The sequence below is a fragment of the Physcomitrium patens genome, chromosome 7 (assembly GCF_059467195.1).
Source record: "Physcomitrium patens ecotype Gransden chromosome 7, ASM5946719v1, whole genome shotgun sequence".
Classification (NCBI taxonomy): domain Eukaryota; kingdom Viridiplantae; phylum Streptophyta; class Bryopsida; order Funariales; family Funariaceae; genus Physcomitrium; species Physcomitrium patens.
The window spans coordinates 10,050,380-10,067,367 of record NC_143416.1 but is presented as its reverse complement, the minus strand read 5'-3'; the positions used below and the strand labels follow the sequence as shown (position 1 = coordinate 10,067,367).

The 16,988-nt window shown below is 33.2% G+C and overlaps 1 protein-coding gene across 1 annotated transcript; it reads left to right on the top strand.

Moving 5' to 3' along the window:
- The first annotated feature begins 4,406 nt into the window (after nt 1–4,406).
- On the top strand, nt 4,407–6,907 carry LOC112284342 (phytanoyl-CoA dioxygenase). The gene is made up of 9 exons (XM_024524063.3): nt 4,407–4,493; nt 4,781–4,902; nt 5,070–5,130; nt 5,305–5,373; nt 5,506–5,624; nt 5,738–5,885; nt 6,048–6,192; nt 6,432–6,518; nt 6,632–6,907. Exons 1-9 carry the CDS (start codon nt 4,439–4,441, stop codon nt 6,699–6,701), a joined length of 876 nt encoding a protein of 291 aa, XP_024379831.1. The 5' UTR covers nt 4,407–4,438; the 3' UTR covers nt 6,702–6,907.
- The last annotated feature ends 10,081 nt before the right edge of the window (nt 6,908–16,988 follow it).

Here is a 16,988-nt window from a genome sequence, read left to right as displayed (position 1 = left end):
TGCAAACTTATCATAAATAGGAGTAGATGACAACCTTCATTCAGTAGCTTTTTATTCAAGAAAATTTTCAGCAGTCGAGATTAATTATGAGATCCACAACAAAGAACTTGTTGCAATCATGGATTCTTTTCAAGAATGGCATCATTATTTAGAAGGCACTTTAAGTCTAGTCACTATATATATGGATCACAAGAACCTCAAATATTTCATGTCAGCACGTGTTTTGAATCATCACCAAGCTTGTTGGAGCATGTCTTTGTCAAGATTTGAGTTCAATATCACTTATCGGCTAGAAAAACAACAAGGTTTCTATTATGCTCTTTTTAGACGCTCTTATTTTACACCAAAAAGAAGAAAAGTGGCTTTTGATCAACAAAAGATAATTTTATTGAAGCCAAAATAATTTCATCTCCAAGCAATGAAATCAACATTGACTATTGATTTGACTTTTTTCAAGCAGATCTAAGTAAGTATGTCCTCAAACCTTCTTGTTCATGATATTAAAAACAATTCCTCTAAGTCTCAAGATACTTCTAAGTTTGAGTTTAAGGAGGACCTACTCTATTTTAAAAGATGCTTATATATTTCAGAAAGAGAAGCATGATTATATGCTCTTGAAGTTCATCACAATTTTCCTACAGTAGGATATTTTGGATATAATAAGACTTTGGAGCTTATATCTAGAGATTTTTGGTGGCCTCAAATGTAGAAGGCTATTAAAGAATTTGTGTAGACATGTGATGTTTGTTCAAGATCAAAAACTCTTCATCATCAATTTTATGGATTCCTCCAACTATTACCTATACTAGAACAACTATGGTCTTTTGTCTCTATAGATTTTATCATGGATCTTCCAATTTCAAGTTCATATGATTCCATATCTGTGATTGTAGATCGTTTCACCAAGATGGTACATTTTATACCATGTACTAAATCTATGACATGTGAAAGAATAATTAAACTCTTCCTTGAAAACATCTATTGCTATTATAGATTATCAAGGGATATTATATAAGATAGAGGAACACAATTTTTATCGAGATTTTAGAGAACTCTTTTCAAGATATTGAAGGTAGATATAAAACTATCTTTGGCTTTTCACCCTCAAATTGATAGACAAACAAAATAGGTAAATCAAGTTTTAAAGCAGTATTTGCGGTGTACCATCAACTATCAATAAGATGATTGGACAACTCTTTTGCCATTGACAGAGTTTGCTTACAATAATTCGGTATATTCTTCTACTGAACAAACATCTTTTTTGCCAATTATGGCTATCATCCATAATTTGACACTTTTGACTTTTCAAAAGTTGATAATCCTATGACAGAAGATGTGGCAAATCAATTGTCAGAGCTACGTGTAATAATAAAGGCACAATTAAAAGAAGCTCAAGAACGACAAAAAGCCAACAGAGATGTCTATCTCAAGGAATAATCTCAATTCCATGTAGGAGATAAGGTATGGTTACTTTGTCATAATATTAAAATTATTCATCCTTACGACAAGCTGAATTATCATAGGCTTGGACCATTTTTCATTTATGAACAGATCAATCTAATTGCTTATTGATTACACTTATTGGAGTTTATGAAAATTCATCATGTGTTCCATGTATCTTTACTTGAGCCATATAAGACAATGAATACACAATGAAAGAGACAAATGCCACCACCTCCTATAGAAGTAGACAATAATGAAGAATTTGAGGTGGAAGAAGTCTTAGATTTAAGGTGGCGCCAAAATAGGTTAGAATATCTAGTACATTGGCATGGATATGATATTAATGAATGTACATGAGAGCCATCCAAGAATCTAGCAAATAAATTAGCCAAAGTTAAAGTATTTTATGAACAACATCCATCAAAACTAAGATGAAGAGTCGAGAAATTCTTTGCTATAAAGCAAAGCAAGCCCAATGGAGATTTCATTCTATCTTATATCATTATTTAGTGCTCAGGAGATGGAGAATCAACAACCAACAGATTCAATTCAAGAGCTATCATTTGTTGAGCTACTAGATGAGACATTGCAACTATTATAATCTTCGAGATGCCAAAATTGAGATGAAGACCCTCAAGAATAGATGGCAAGATACAACGCATTTGGTACCACGACCTTAGAAGGAACTCCCAGTGTTTAGTGATACTTTCGGAGGTAGGAGCCACTTCTGATGTTTTGTTTGAAAGAAGTTATAAAGGCCTTAATAATGATGAAATATGGAGGTGGTCTTCTCGCCTCGGTATGAAACATTATCAATGGTTGAAGGGACCTATCAACTACCTTTGAAGGAAACAAAGATCAAAGTACGTAATAAATACAATTTGGCGCATCTTGAATTTCATCAATATGTAATCATCGCTCCTCATGGAATTCATCTTTAGAAAGGGGGATAATGTCATGGACATATATATTTATCTTGATAATTATCTAGATAATAAGAATAGATAGAAGCAAGTCAAAATAAATAAATATGATATTATCTTATAAAAAGCTTCCTAGAAGCTTCATAAATACTGCTTTGCCTTTATACATGTCTATAGGTGATTGATAGGTTGAAAACTTGGCCAACAAGGAGGCCACATGTTGATAAGTTGACTACTTGTAGTACAAGTTGGACCTATGGCATACACCTAGGAAACTTGTTTTGCAAATTAGACATGTATTCTACAAGTTGGACGCATATTAGAGGTCCTATAATATGTTGCCATGTATTTTTTAGTTAAGTAATATATATAGAAGCAAGAGTGAGGCCTTCTTCACTCTTGTCAATTCTTTTCTTACTTTTAGTTTAGTTTCAAAAGTCTTATGTTTTCTAGTCTTTCGCAATAGCCATTTCAGTTCTTTCTTGAATATATATATATATACTCTCTTCTATTTTGTCACTTTCTTTTTAATAGAGATTCCACAAATTTATGCATCTTCTTCAAGTTTATGTCCTCGACATTAATAGATTGAAGTATGTGCAAATTTTAAAACAAGATCAATGGTTTAATTAATAATTATTTTGGTTTTAAAATTGCTATGGAATTTTAAGCATTCATTCTAATTATATATAATAATCCATTCAAATTATGTATAATAATTCATCCAAATCCTATATGACTCTTTTAGGATTTTTATAAGACTTCTTTAAGATTTGATTAAGGTTTAATAAGATTTATTAAGATTCAATTGAGATTTATTTAGAATTTTATTAGTATTATTAGAGTCTTTATTAATTGTAACATACTAATGTACTTTCTATAGCCAAGTATTTAGTGCATTCTCCAACAAGACAACACATAATATGATATTGTGCTTCAACATATAGACATTGTGTAAAGCTTTGATGAAGTAAAATAATACTACTTTCATGTATAAAATAATTTCAAATTTTAATAGTTTAAATTTTTTATTAATAATTTTGCATCATTTTGAGTGGTTTCATTGAATATACATAATTTTATTGTGTATATATATATATATATATATATATATATAGAATATTTTATTAAATTAAAAATATCTTTAAATTAAGATATAATCTTGTTTTTTTATTTTTCTATTATTATATATATATTGAAGAATCCAAATTTCTAAAGCATAGAAATAACTATATTATTTTATAAGACCATCAATTAAAAAGATCTTGCTCTAAAAAATATAGTTCCACTTACTTTCATTTTTAAAACCAATCAAGTTAAGAAAGAGGTTTTGCCTCCAATGTATTGTGTATCAATTGTATTTAACCTTGGAGATAACAAGTATGTAATAATTTAAAAGAATTTTTGTTTTTTTTGTTTTTGTTTTTTGTTTTTTGTTTTTTTTTTTTTTTGTGAATTTATTAATACTTTAAGAAAATAATATCAATTATTATTATTATTATTATTATTGTAAATTTATTAATACTTTAAGAAGAGAACACCAATTGGAGTTTTTTTTTACTTAGAGAAAGTACATTCCATCAACAATGACATTATAAGTTAAAATCTATCTAATGGCATTGGTTTTAATATTTCTTATGGATTGAATATCAAACCAAGTCACAATGCTTTAAAACATTGCAACCTCTCTTGGACTACCTTGAACCTTTGTGATCACTTTTGAACTATCGAATTAAACAAGCATGTTAAAATAATTTCAATCCTATCCAAATCCTTCATTTGAATGAACATTCATTTCAAATATTCGTCCATCCAATGCATGCTCTAGGGTTGATTCTTGGTCCACAGAGGATGAGCATCCAACTCACTTCTAAATGAGGTGCCCCGTCACATGCTGACTGGACAGACGTGCACCAGTTGCCTTGTTTCCTTTTCCTCGTTGAGAAGCTTCTCTTCTGGTCTGGTCTTGTCCTGGGCCACAGTAGCATTGCCCCTTAAGGCTCCGCATTTTGCCCTGCCAAGCCGTTGGGTACTCTGAATTTCGACTCACTTGGAGGTCGCAAGCAGCAACGATGGGCGTGGAGCAGGGGTTAAGCCAGGCGCAGAAAGATTTCTACGAATCTGAAGGTGGGTTCTGTCTTTTCGCGTTCTCTTTGTTTCTGGGTCAGGGTTTGACCAGTGTCCGATCCTCATAGGAATTCGGGGTCGTGTCCACTTTGCGATGCTCGGATATGATCATGTGATGGGATGCTGGTGAATTGATGGGATCGAAGCGGATTTCGAGCATTTAAACGTATGTTTTGCATAGTTTCTGAAGGCCAGATTTGGAGGTATGAATTTGCCATGAATTGCTCAAAAGGACCTTGGATGTAGGGCTGAAGTTGACGTATTTGCGGTGGTTTTGGGATGTGTAGGGTATTTGGTGATACCTGATTATGCCTCGCCATCAGAATGTACTACCTTGATTAAGAGGATGGATGAGCTTCTTAGGGACTTCGACCCTACCACCTTCTCCATCTTCTCTACTACGAATCAGGTTCGTAATAAACAGGAGAGCTCTTGGGTTGTGTCATTTAATGTTTAGCTTGTTCTTGACCGTTGCTGCATTATGCTTGGTCAGAATGTTCACGAGATTTAGGTGCTCCGCAAAGAGAATACCTGATGTCGAAGACGAAGCTGATTTTGCTGATTGTATGTATGCAGAAGGCAAACATGGATTCATATTTCTACAATAGTGCAAATAATATCTCTTTCTTTTTTGAAGGTGAGCGCAATGATTCTATGAACTTGCAGTCGGAGTGATTCACTCAAGGGTTGGAGGTGTTGCATCGCTGGGAAGATTGATTTTTGGTGTACTTTTATGTCAGGGAAATGAGCTCGAATTCATCTTGCAATTTCGAAAAAACGAATGTGATTTTTTCTTGAATTTTCTGTACAGAGAGAGCATTTGACGAGAACAGGAATTTGAAGCAGCCGAAGGAATTGTCTATCAATAAAGTAGGTCATGGTAAGGCCTCTTGTATCATTTGCTCTCTAGTTCAACTGGGATCCTCTCTTTTCTCCAGTGTTGTGCTGACTCAATTTTTTTATTTCAACCTGTTCTCGTAATTTTAAGATGTCGCTTGTTTGGTGTATGCAGCAATGCATGATCTGGACCCTGAATTCCGCAAGTTTTCAAGGTCAGCAAAAGTATCGGCCATAGCAGCCTCACTTGGGTACAGGAGACCTGCGCCCATTCAATCTATGTACATTTTCAAGGTACGATGTCTGAGTAGATCCTGATCCGATTTGATGCATGAAACTTACTGGCAACATCTTGCGGTTGATGATTTCTAGTTAGCTAATGGCCTTAATCATGTGTTTTTGCGCAGCAACCAGGAATAGGCGGAGAAGTTGTGCCGCATCAGGACAATACCTTCATGTGCACCGACCCGCCATCAGTCCTGGGCTATTGGTGGGCACTTGAAGATGCCACGAAAGAAAACGGTTGTCTCTGGGTAGTTCCCAAATCTCACAAACGTAAGATTGTAACATATTTCAAAGTTTAGAAGGTTGAGGTTTGATGACTTTCGTGATTGTGTAATTCGCAAATGAACATCTTACACATCTGAGTTATGCATAGTTACCAACGATGAGATCATTGAAAAGTATGCTAATGAGATTGTGTCATTGCTTTGCCAGAGGGCTTGAAAAGGAAATTTTTAAAAGAAGGAGATTCGGTCAGGTATGATGTACCACAGCCTGAATACGATATGTCAACCTTTATCCCGGTGGAAATGAAGGCTGGTTCACTGATTCTCCTTCATGGAGACCTTGTACACCAAAGGTACCAGCCTGGGTCTTCTATCTGTATCATTTTGGGTGGTTGGGTGCTCATGTAGGTTTTAGATACTCTGTAATATTTGAATTCTATGATTCAACTCGGTCTCTGGATAACTTGTGTCTGTAGCAGAGCACTGTAAGTGATGTTTTGATATTTTCCAGCTGTTAATGCACTTAATTTTAGGGTGGTTTCTCAGTTTTATTTTATTAGTAAAGCTGATGAGTTGTTTGTCGTGATCGCAGCTATGAGAATAAATCATCCAAACAACGACCCGCATATAGTATTCATGTTATAGAGACTGATGGTACCTTCTATCCTGAGACCAACTGGTAAGTGATCTCTCGCAAAATTTTGTGTTTCAAAAATCTTTGATGAACATTCGTGCTTACTCTATCAATATACATTGTAAGCATTTATGTACTCTTTGAACTTATGTTGTCAGGCTCCAACGCCGTCCTGATTTTCCTCTCGAACCATTTTATGAGAAGCCGGGTTCGCTGGCTTCAGCATAAATAGCTGTAAAATGTTGGGCTGCCGTGACGCAAGCTTCCCGATGTAATGCATCAGATTTCCTCGAAAAAGGTTGAAGGTTAATCATGGCGATTAGAATCATGTTCTACCTAGATAATCTTATGGGCAAATGTCTCATATGTGCCATGTTGTGTGATTTCTGTCTTCGAAACTCTACAAATAAAAATCTTTTCTATTTCTTTTATAATGGTTTTGATTTGTGGTATAACTTTTGGTTCCATACATCCAATTTATGTATGCTACGGACTTGCTAGCAACTGTATATGATCGGGAGCCGGCTGTGTGTTGTCAGTCGGAATGGAGACGAATGCTGTCTGTTGTTTACTCAATATGTTGAAGGATCGTACATGCAACAAATTCAGTCACTTTGCAGTAGAGAACAAACTGAACCTTCTGAATTCGATATGGAAAATTGAGGTCACCATTCCACCTCTTGTTACTATCCTATTTACTTTTGTTGTATATCTTGCCGTCATGTGTGGGTTCTATATTTAATTGATGTGTTTACTAATTACTTGTGCGTGGGAAACAAATTACTCAAAGAACCGAATTCTTATTATAAAGTGTATAAAACTGTAGTATTCATCTTAATACTTTATGCACTGAATCCAGAAATACTATTGTAATAAGCTTTCCATAACTTTTGAATCTCTTTGAGCATTCAATCTTGTATTTAACATGAAGGATACACCAAATGTCTATGTATTTATATATTTGGATGTCTCTTTCAGATATTTAGAGGTTTCTGTACTTGCATAGATTTTTACTAGCTAAAATATGTAACACACAAATTTTTGATGGAAATTAGAGGTACTAGTTAATAATGTTACTAGAGTTTAATTCACTTTTTCCAAATTCTGTTGTACAAGTACAAATTATAGAAATTGGTTCAAACTTTGTTCATGCAAAATAATAGGTTTTGTAATGAAAATGTTTTAAAAATTGGATCTTTTTAATTTTATATATATATATATATATATATAGACTTATTTTTTGGTTTTTATTTTTCTATATCATATCACTAATACTTATTTACCAAATAATCTCGGAGTCAAAAATAGTAATGATAAAAGAAACCATGTAATCACAACAAAGAACTACTAGTAATGGTCATTCTTGAATTTGTTTATTCTCTTCTACATATCATTGTTTAATTTTTATTTATAGAAAAATTATTTTATTTTATTTTATTTTATTTTAAAGTTTTATATTTTTTTTATTAAACATTGGATTCCTAATATTTAACTAAAAAAAGAATCTATAATTGTTGTGCATTACTGTTATTATATATCATATCCAGAAGATTTATACCAAACAAGTAGGAGATTTATTATTGTTTATAATATAAAATATATCAATACATGTTAGCTATACAAAAGATGAAATTAATCCATAATATAATTTCATCATTATTTCATAAACAACTTAGAAGTATTTTCCAATCCAACAAAGTGTTCTTAATATAATGTTTTTTATTTTAAAAATCCTATTTTTGGTCTTTTAGAAGTATAGCAAATATCTCATTATTTTATTTCTAAGCATACTATTGAGAATATTGAACGTTGACACCATCTCTTGAGAGAGTTGTGTAGACTATTATACACCAATACATTATGTTTATATTACATTGTATGGTTTGGAATCTACATAAACTATGTATGCACTAACATATTTGAAATAATAAATATATATATCTTCAATTTGTAAGTGGTGTTGTTGATAAATACACTATACATCACTAATCCACACTTAGTATGAGTTGTAGATCAACACCTATGACAATTACAAAATAGGTGGAACAATCACACACAAACACTGTTAATACAAAAAAATAGAAGTAGCTCCAAATACACATAGATTTTCAACAAAGCCAATGCCAATTAGGCCTTCTTTACTTGCACCCTATGCCATTAATGAAGCCCCTCTAATGATGGTGAAAGCCAATCAATATTAATCCAACTAGAGAGTTGTATAATGTTAGTTGTGGTAGCTTCTATTAGCTTGTTAACTTCTTCTAGATCTTGTCTTGCATCTTGGACAAACCCATCTACTAATAGAAATTTCATCCAAAGATGGTGTCAAACACCTCATATGCCAACCTTGAACAAACATCACATAGAATCATTGTAGCAACTCCTTGAGCTCTTCTACATAATATGTACTTCAAGCTAGCTAAAATCACATTCAAATTGAGATTCATAGTACTATTTCCATTTGGCAAATGACTAGAAGCACAATTCCTAAAGTGATTTGTTCATAATACTTAAAGGTTGTAAAATATGTATTATAGTCCTTCTTAAGTTCATAATACTTTAAGGTTGTAAAATATGTATTAATGCATTAAATAAAGCAGAGATCCTATTATATACTTGGCACCTAAAAACAACATGTTGTATCTTTATTTGCCTACCAATCCCTAATATTAACTTTGTGGAGGACTATAAGTTTCCTTAACTCTAAAATGTACCAATTCTACATAGATGTGAAGTACAAACTTTTTACGTTTTTGTGGCTTTGGTACTATACATTTTCTTCTATCTATAATCTACTTAAGTAAATGAACTTCCTTCCATTTAAATTATTTGGTTCATTGTAGGATCTTATTTCTCTCTTCAGAAGTTATATCAAATAGTAATTCCTTATTCTTTACATAATTCAAAATTAATCTATCTTCAAAAATATTTGAATGAAAAATTCTCTTCCATAAATGATATTTATCTACTTTAGGTATTTTTAAATTTTTTTTGGATGAAAATTGATGTATCATTTATATAAGAGATTATGAATATCTTAGATGACCTTAGCAATTTTCAACAAATATTGCAATATGAAAAGATGATAATATAGTAAAAAAAATAGGATAGAAATATAATTGATATTACAAACATCTAACAAGAAGATTTTAGAAATATTCTTAAAACATTCTAATAGAAGATTCTAAAAAGCTTTTTAGAATATTTTAGAAGGTTTTAGAAGATTCTTAAAATATTCTAGTAGATTCTAGAAAGTTTTAGAAGGATTAAAGAAGTTGTCTAAGAAGATTGTTTTATCTCTAAATAATATGGAAATTTCTTGAGAAGCTTCTCAAGAAACTTTTAGTATCTAGTATATATTAGAGTCAAGGCTAAAAGGATCTTCAGTCTTAATAATATATTTTTTGGAGCTCTAGCTCACCTCTCTTAATATTGATTTTGTATTCATCTTGTTTAATTAAATTTATGCTAGCTTTTTTGTTAAAACTCTTATATTTAACTTCTTGTTTTCTCTTTTAAGATGGCTGGAGGTGAAGATGTTAATATAGTTGGATATATTGAGTCCAAATTAGATACTATTAGAAATAGACTAAATGCTTTATGTCATAGAACTCCTAGAATTGAGAGATTCTTTACAAGTTTTTATGGTGATGCAAGACTTAGAGCAATTCAATGTATAATATAATTATTTCTTGAAGCTTGTATATCCAAGAAGACAATGTTGTGATGTAATAGAACTAATAGGTAAAAAAGGTGAAGAAATTATTATATTATAGAAGATTTTACTTAAAAAATTATAGCAAATTATCTAAGAAAATAGAAAATAGTTCAAAAAAAAATAAAACTAAAGGTTTAAAAGCTACTTTTTTATAAAATAGGCTTCTATCTACTTTAGACACCAATAAGGCAAAATAAGGTATATTAAAAAAATAAAAAATATAAGCATATATAAGAAGAAGTTAGAAGTTTATTTTAATAAAAATTAATTCAAAAAGGCAAAATTTGATACCTAGAGAGGACTGATTATCAACATGAGTTGAAATTAGACCTTGAGGCACAAAATTAGGTACCTATGGCAATTTTGGAGTTCTTTTGGAAATCAAAGAATGAGATTTAAGAACAAAATTAATAAGATTTTTTGAAGCATTAATTCTAAGTGATTTGAGTATATAATGACTTTGTAAGAGTTTTGCAAAGTCATAGTTGTTTTAGGTAACTCTGAAATTTTTGAAATAAGAAAGGTATTATGTTTTGGAACATTTCGTGAGTTTGGTAGTAGATCTATTGATGAAATTTTGAGAACTTATGAGAATAGTTGTTTAAAGTCTATGTTGTAAGTTTGAGCTTGATCAAACAATTGATTTGAAGGCTATTGAATTTCAAGTAGGTTGAGATCTCAAAAATTAGACTTATAGAGTAATTAGGGTTTTTAAGATCTTCAACAATCCACTAGTTGGATTGGAGTGAAATTTACATATAAAGATAATAGACTTAATTTTCTATATATACATGAATTTTGAAAACAGTTGAATGGTGTGAAAAAAAGATATTGGCACTAGAAAACCAACATCAAGGTTGAAGAAGGAGGCTAGTTAACACCCAAGAAAATTTTGATATTTTTCTTCTATTAAGTAAGTTTGATTCTCTTAAAGTTTTGTGTAATTATTGCCAATTTAGTTATTAAGAAGTCTGTAAAAGTTTAAGCAAGATCAATGATTTAATCAATAGATATTGAGGTTCTAAATTGTACTAGGATTATATTGATTTGATTAGATTTTTATTAAGGTTTGGTTTAGAATTAGGATTGGATTAGAATATAGGATTTGATTAGGGCTTGTTTAGGATTTAGAATTTTTTTAGAATTTGGGATTTAATTTAGGATTTAGGATTTAGGATTTACTTAGGATTTAAGATTTAGGATTTGTTTAGGATTTAGGATTAAGGATTTGCTTAGGATTTAAAATTTGGCTTAGAATTTGATTGAAATCCATTAAGATTTCAACTATGATTAAATTAGGACTTGGTTGAGATTTATTTAAGATATATTGTCACGGCCATAATCATGTAAGCTAATAATTACATATAGAAATAGGTAGAAGTAAGTAAAAGTAGATAAAAGTAAGTTAATTCTATAATATTTAATATGGAAGCTTCTTAGAAACTTCCTAGACGCTGCTTTGACTTCATAGGTATCTTTAATTGACTTTTTGGATTAGAAACGTGGTCAACAAGTTGGTCATGTGCCACACATGTTGTTAACTTGAAGATCAAGCTAACTATGTGGTCCACACGTAGAAAAACTTGCCTTGTAAGTCAAGGCATGTGTCCTAGAAAGTCAACACATATTGGAGGTCCTATAGAACATCGCCACGTATCTCCTAGTTAGATAGTATATATAGAGACAAGAGTGAAGGCTTCTTCACTCTTATCAACTCCTTTCTTGCTTCTAGTTCAGGTTCAAGAGTCTTTAGTTTCTTGTCTTGTGGCAATAGCCATTCCAGTTTCCTTTTAATATACCTACTTGTTTATATTTTGACTTATTATATCGAGATAGCCTTTTTGTGTATATTTTCCCTCATTGAGTCTTTGTCCTTGACAGATTGACAAGAATACACTTACAATATCAGAGCTTTGTTTTTCTTGAGTGAGAGTGGATTACCCCTTTCTCTTGACAAGACATAAGCATATTAGAAGTTTGCGGATTATCCACTTCTAAACTGATATTGTTCTTAGTATCTTCTTTGTTATTAAGTCTTTCTTTTCTTTTGTCTTGGGCAGTATCAAACAAATTTTTCTTCTTAGTGTCATTATGGCAGAGCTTGTTGAAATGAAGAGTGCAATGGCACAAATACAAGAGCAAATGAGGGAGTTAATGCTTGCGATGCATCAACTCAATTCACCAACACATGAAAGAACAAGAATAGCAGAAAGTGGGGATATAGAGATGATCGGAGCTACTTCAACATCTACAACAAATCACGTTCCTTCTCCAATTGTACAACACCCTATAAGCACTAGAGAACCAAGAATTGCCTTACCCGAGAAATTTGATGGTACGAGATCTAAGTTTCGAGGGTTCATCAATCAAGTACAATTGACAATTGAACTTCAACCGCAAAGCTATCCAACTCCAGGATCACAAGTTAGGTTTATTGGCACTCTACTTTCTAGTTCTGCATTATCGTGGTTTTCGTCTTTTCTTGAACAACGAAATCCAATATTGGACAATTTGGAAGCTTTTTTGGCAGAGTTTCGATCTATGTATGGTGAACACGATGCAACTCGTGTTGCAACAAATAAGATCCGAATTCTACTACAAGGAAATCACTTAGTAACAGTGTATGCTTCACAATTTCGACAACTTGCAATTGACATCAAGTGGGATGATGCTGCACTCATCAGTCAATTTCTTTATGGATTGCAATACGAAGTAAAGAAATTGATGCTCAACTTACCTGATCCTCAAACTTTGAGTCAAGCAATCGATTTTGCGGTAAAATGTGATAATCGACTTTTTGAATTTCGATCCGAGAATCATTCACGGGAACCTCAATGTTATTACTCAATGGCAACATCAACATCTTTGCCAAACGTACATTCGGAAGTAGAAGACATACAAATTGACGCGATACGTTTTAAACCCCTAACTGAGCAAAAAAAGATTCGTCGTCGTCAAAAAGGATTATGTTTATATTGCGGAGAACCTAACCACATTGCTCAACATTGTCCAAAGAAACGACGCAACTATAAAATGAGGGGTACGACGGTCAAAGAAAACAACATGTCGGAAAACGGATTCGTCCAGCTACAATAGGGACCATGCAGCTGGAACCTTGTACAATTCCTAATAAAGGTCCTATCCTCTCCTCAGAACCCTCTCCTTGTTTTATAATAGACTTATATTTAGGACCTAAGAATTACAAAGCCTCTGCTTTACTAGATTCGAGAGCCTCAGCATGTTTTTTAGATGAACAATTTGTTAAAACTCGTAAAATACCTTTTGTACAGAAACCTAAACCAGTACATGTAGAAGTCATAGATGGTCGTCTTTTGTCTTCTGGAGATGTCACTCATGAAACTCATCCTATAAAAGTAACAATAAACGGTCATGATAGCTACATAGCTTTTAACATAATTAAATCCCCGTCCAATCCAGTTATTTTAGGTTTATCCTGGCTAGAAAAATATAACCCTCGAATAGATTGGAATTTGCGTAAACTTGACTTTTCCCAGAGCGTTATTAATAGTTCTACCAACCAAGTAAAAAATTATAAGTCTACTATAGTAAAACCCATACTGATAGGTGCAAAAGCATTTATACACGCAGCAAAAGAAGGATCAACTTTTGCTATTTATGCTGCACCTATTTCTGAAAACGTAAAGACTTCAAGTGGCATTCCAAGTCAATATCAGGAGTATCAAGACGTTTTTGAGAAAAAGAATGGAGATATTCTTCCTGAGCATCGCCCATATGATTGTTCAATCGACCTCAAGGAAGGAACTCAGCCACCATTTGGACCAATTTACAGTTTATCGCAAGATGAGATGGCTGAACTCAAGACATATATTGACGAGAATTTAGCAAAGAATTTCATACGCCATTCAAAATCTCCAGCAGGAGCTCCAATTTTATTCGTAAAGAAAAAAGATGGATCTTTACGAATGTGTGTTGATTATCGAGGATTCAACAAGATCACAATCAAGAACATGTATCCATTACCTTTGATATCTGGACTCCTTGACCAGTTGAATCAAGCTAAGATCTATACAAAAATAGATCTAAGAGGAGCATATAATCTAGTACGGATCAAAGAAGGAGATGAATGGAAGACTGCGTTTCGAACCAGGTATGGACATTTCGAATATAATGTCATGCCCTTTGGACTCACGAATGCACCAGCTGCTTTTCAACATCTCATGAATGATGTATTTCGTGAATTCTTAGACAATTTTGTCATCTGCTATCTAGACGATATCCTGATCTATTCTAAGAACGTCGAAGAACATGAAATATATGTTTGTCAAGTATTACAAAAACTTAGAGATGCAGGATTGTACGCCAAGATGGAAAAGTGTGTATTTCACACTACTCAAGTTGACTTTTTAGGATACATCATTTCAAATGATGGTCTCATGATGGATTCTAAGAAAGTTCAAACAATCATGGATTGGAAGATTCCAAGGACAGTAAAAGATGTCCAATGTTTCTTAGGATTTGTCAATTACTATCGGATCTTCATCAAAGATTTCTCACGAGTTGCAACTCCACTTATACGCTTGACTAGTAAAGATAAATTCCAATGGAATCAAGAAGCGGAAGCAGCATTTGAAGCCTTAAAGACATCGTTTGTCTCTGCACCAGTCTTATATCGTGTTGACTTTTTCAAGGCATTTTTTATGGAAACAGATGCATCAGATTTTGCCTTAGGTGCAGTTTTATCACAAATGGGATCAGATGACAAACTTCATCCTATAGCTTTTCATTCAAGAAAATTCTCAGCAGCCGAGATCAATTATGAGATCCACGATAAAGAACTTCTTGCGATCGTGGATTCCTTTCAAAAATGGCGTCATTATCTAGAAGGCGCTTTTAGTCCAGTCACTGTGTATACAGATCACAAGAACTTCAAGTATTTCATGTCAGGACGCGTATTGAATCATCATCAAGCTCGTTGGAGTATGTCTTTGTCAAGATTCGAGTTCATTATCACTTATTGGCCAAGAAAATAACAAGGTTTGTCCGATGCCCTATCTAGACGTTCTTATTTTACACCAAAAGAAAGAGATGCAGCTTTTGAGCAACAAAGAATGATCCTCTTGAAACCGGAGCAATTTCATCTCCGAGCAATGAAATCAACATTGATTGTTGATTCAACTTTTCTCAAGCAAATCCAGTCCAGTATGTCCTCAGACCCTCTTGTTCATGATATCGAGAATAATTCTTTCAAGTCTCATGATCCTTCTAAGTTCGAGTTCAAGAATAATCTATTATATTTTGAAGGACACCTATATGTTCCAGAAGGAGAAGCACGTTTACGTGTTCTTCAAGCACATCATGACTTTCCAGCAGTAGGGCACTTTGCATATAATAAGACTTTGGAACTCATATCAAGAGATTTTTGGTGGCCACAAATGTGGAAGTCAGTCAAAGGCTTTGTACAATCTTGTGATATTTGTTCAAGATCAAAAATTCCTCGTCATCGACCTTACGGACTTCTTCAGCCATTACCTATACGAGAATAACAATGATCTTCTGTTTCTATGGATTTCATCACAGATCTTTCAAGCTCAAGATCTCATGATTCTATATTTGTGATAGTAGATCGCTTCACCAAGATGGCACATTTTGTGCCATGTACAAAATCTATCACAGGTGAAGAATCAGCTAAGCTTTTCATTGATAATATCTATCGCTATCATGGATTACCTAAAGATATCATATCGGATAGAGGAACTCAATTTGTGTCAAGATTCTGGAGGACCCTTTTCAAGATTTTAAAAGTGGACATTAAGCTATCTTCGGCTTTCCATCCTCAAACTGATGGAAAAGCAGAGCACGTAAACCAAGTCTTAGAGCAATATTTAAGGTGTACTATCAACTACCAACAAGATGATTGGACAACCCTTCTGCCATTGGCAGAGTTTGCTTATAATAATACGGTACATTCTTCCACGCAACAAACACCTTTCTTTGCTAATTATGGCTATCATCCACGACTTGATACTTTTGATTTTTCAAAAGTTGATAATCCTGCAGCAGAAGATATGGCAAATCGGTTGTCAGAGTTACATGCAATAATGAAGACGCAATTAAAGGAAGCTCAAGAATGACAAAAGATAAACGCAGATCTATATCGTAAGGAGCAACCACAACTCAACGTGGGTGATAAGGTATGGCTACTTCGTCGCAATATCAAGACTAATCAACCTTGTGACAAGTTGGACTATCGTAGGCTTGACCCCTTTTCTGTTTCTGAACAGATCAACCCAGTTGCATATCGGTTACATCTACAGGAGTCAATGAAGATCCATCCTGTATTCCACGTGTCTCTTCTTGAACCATATAAGACAGTGGATATACAAGGAAGAAGACAAATGCCATCGCCTCCTACAGAAGTAGATAATAATGAAGAATTTGAGGTGGAAGAGATATTAGACTGAAGGCGGCGCCGAAATAAGCTGAAATATCTTGTTCATTAGCACGGATATGATATTAGTGAATGCACATGGGAGCCATCCAGGAATCTAACAAATGCATCAGCTAAAGTCAAAGTTTTTCATCAACGACATCGATCAAAACCAAGATGAAAATCTCTCTTATAAAAGAGACAAGATTGAGGCAAGATAACATTCAATTTCCTATCCTTGTTTGTAACTTCTTTGCATTTGTGACGCTAATTAGATGGAGAGCCAACAACCAGTGGATTCAACTCAAGAACCTTCGTTTGCTGACCTGTTGGACGAGACATTACGATTGTCACAACCTTCAAGACGACACAATCGAGATGAAGATCT

Excerpts from the sequence above, each read along its gene's own strand:
- LOC112284342 (XM_024524063.3), top strand. The coding sequence starts at position 4,439 with ATGGGCGTGGAGCAGGGGTTAAGCCAGGCGCAGAAAGATTTCTACGAA. Across the intron at positions 5,131-5,304 it reads TATCTCTTTCTTTTTTGAAG|AGAGAGCATTTGACGAGAAC; the intron begins GTGAGCGCAATG and ends TTTTCTGTACAG. Across the intron at positions 5,886-6,047 it reads AGTTCCCAAATCTCACAAAC|AGGGCTTGAAAAGGAAATTT; the intron begins GTAAGATTGTAA and ends TTGCTTTGCCAG.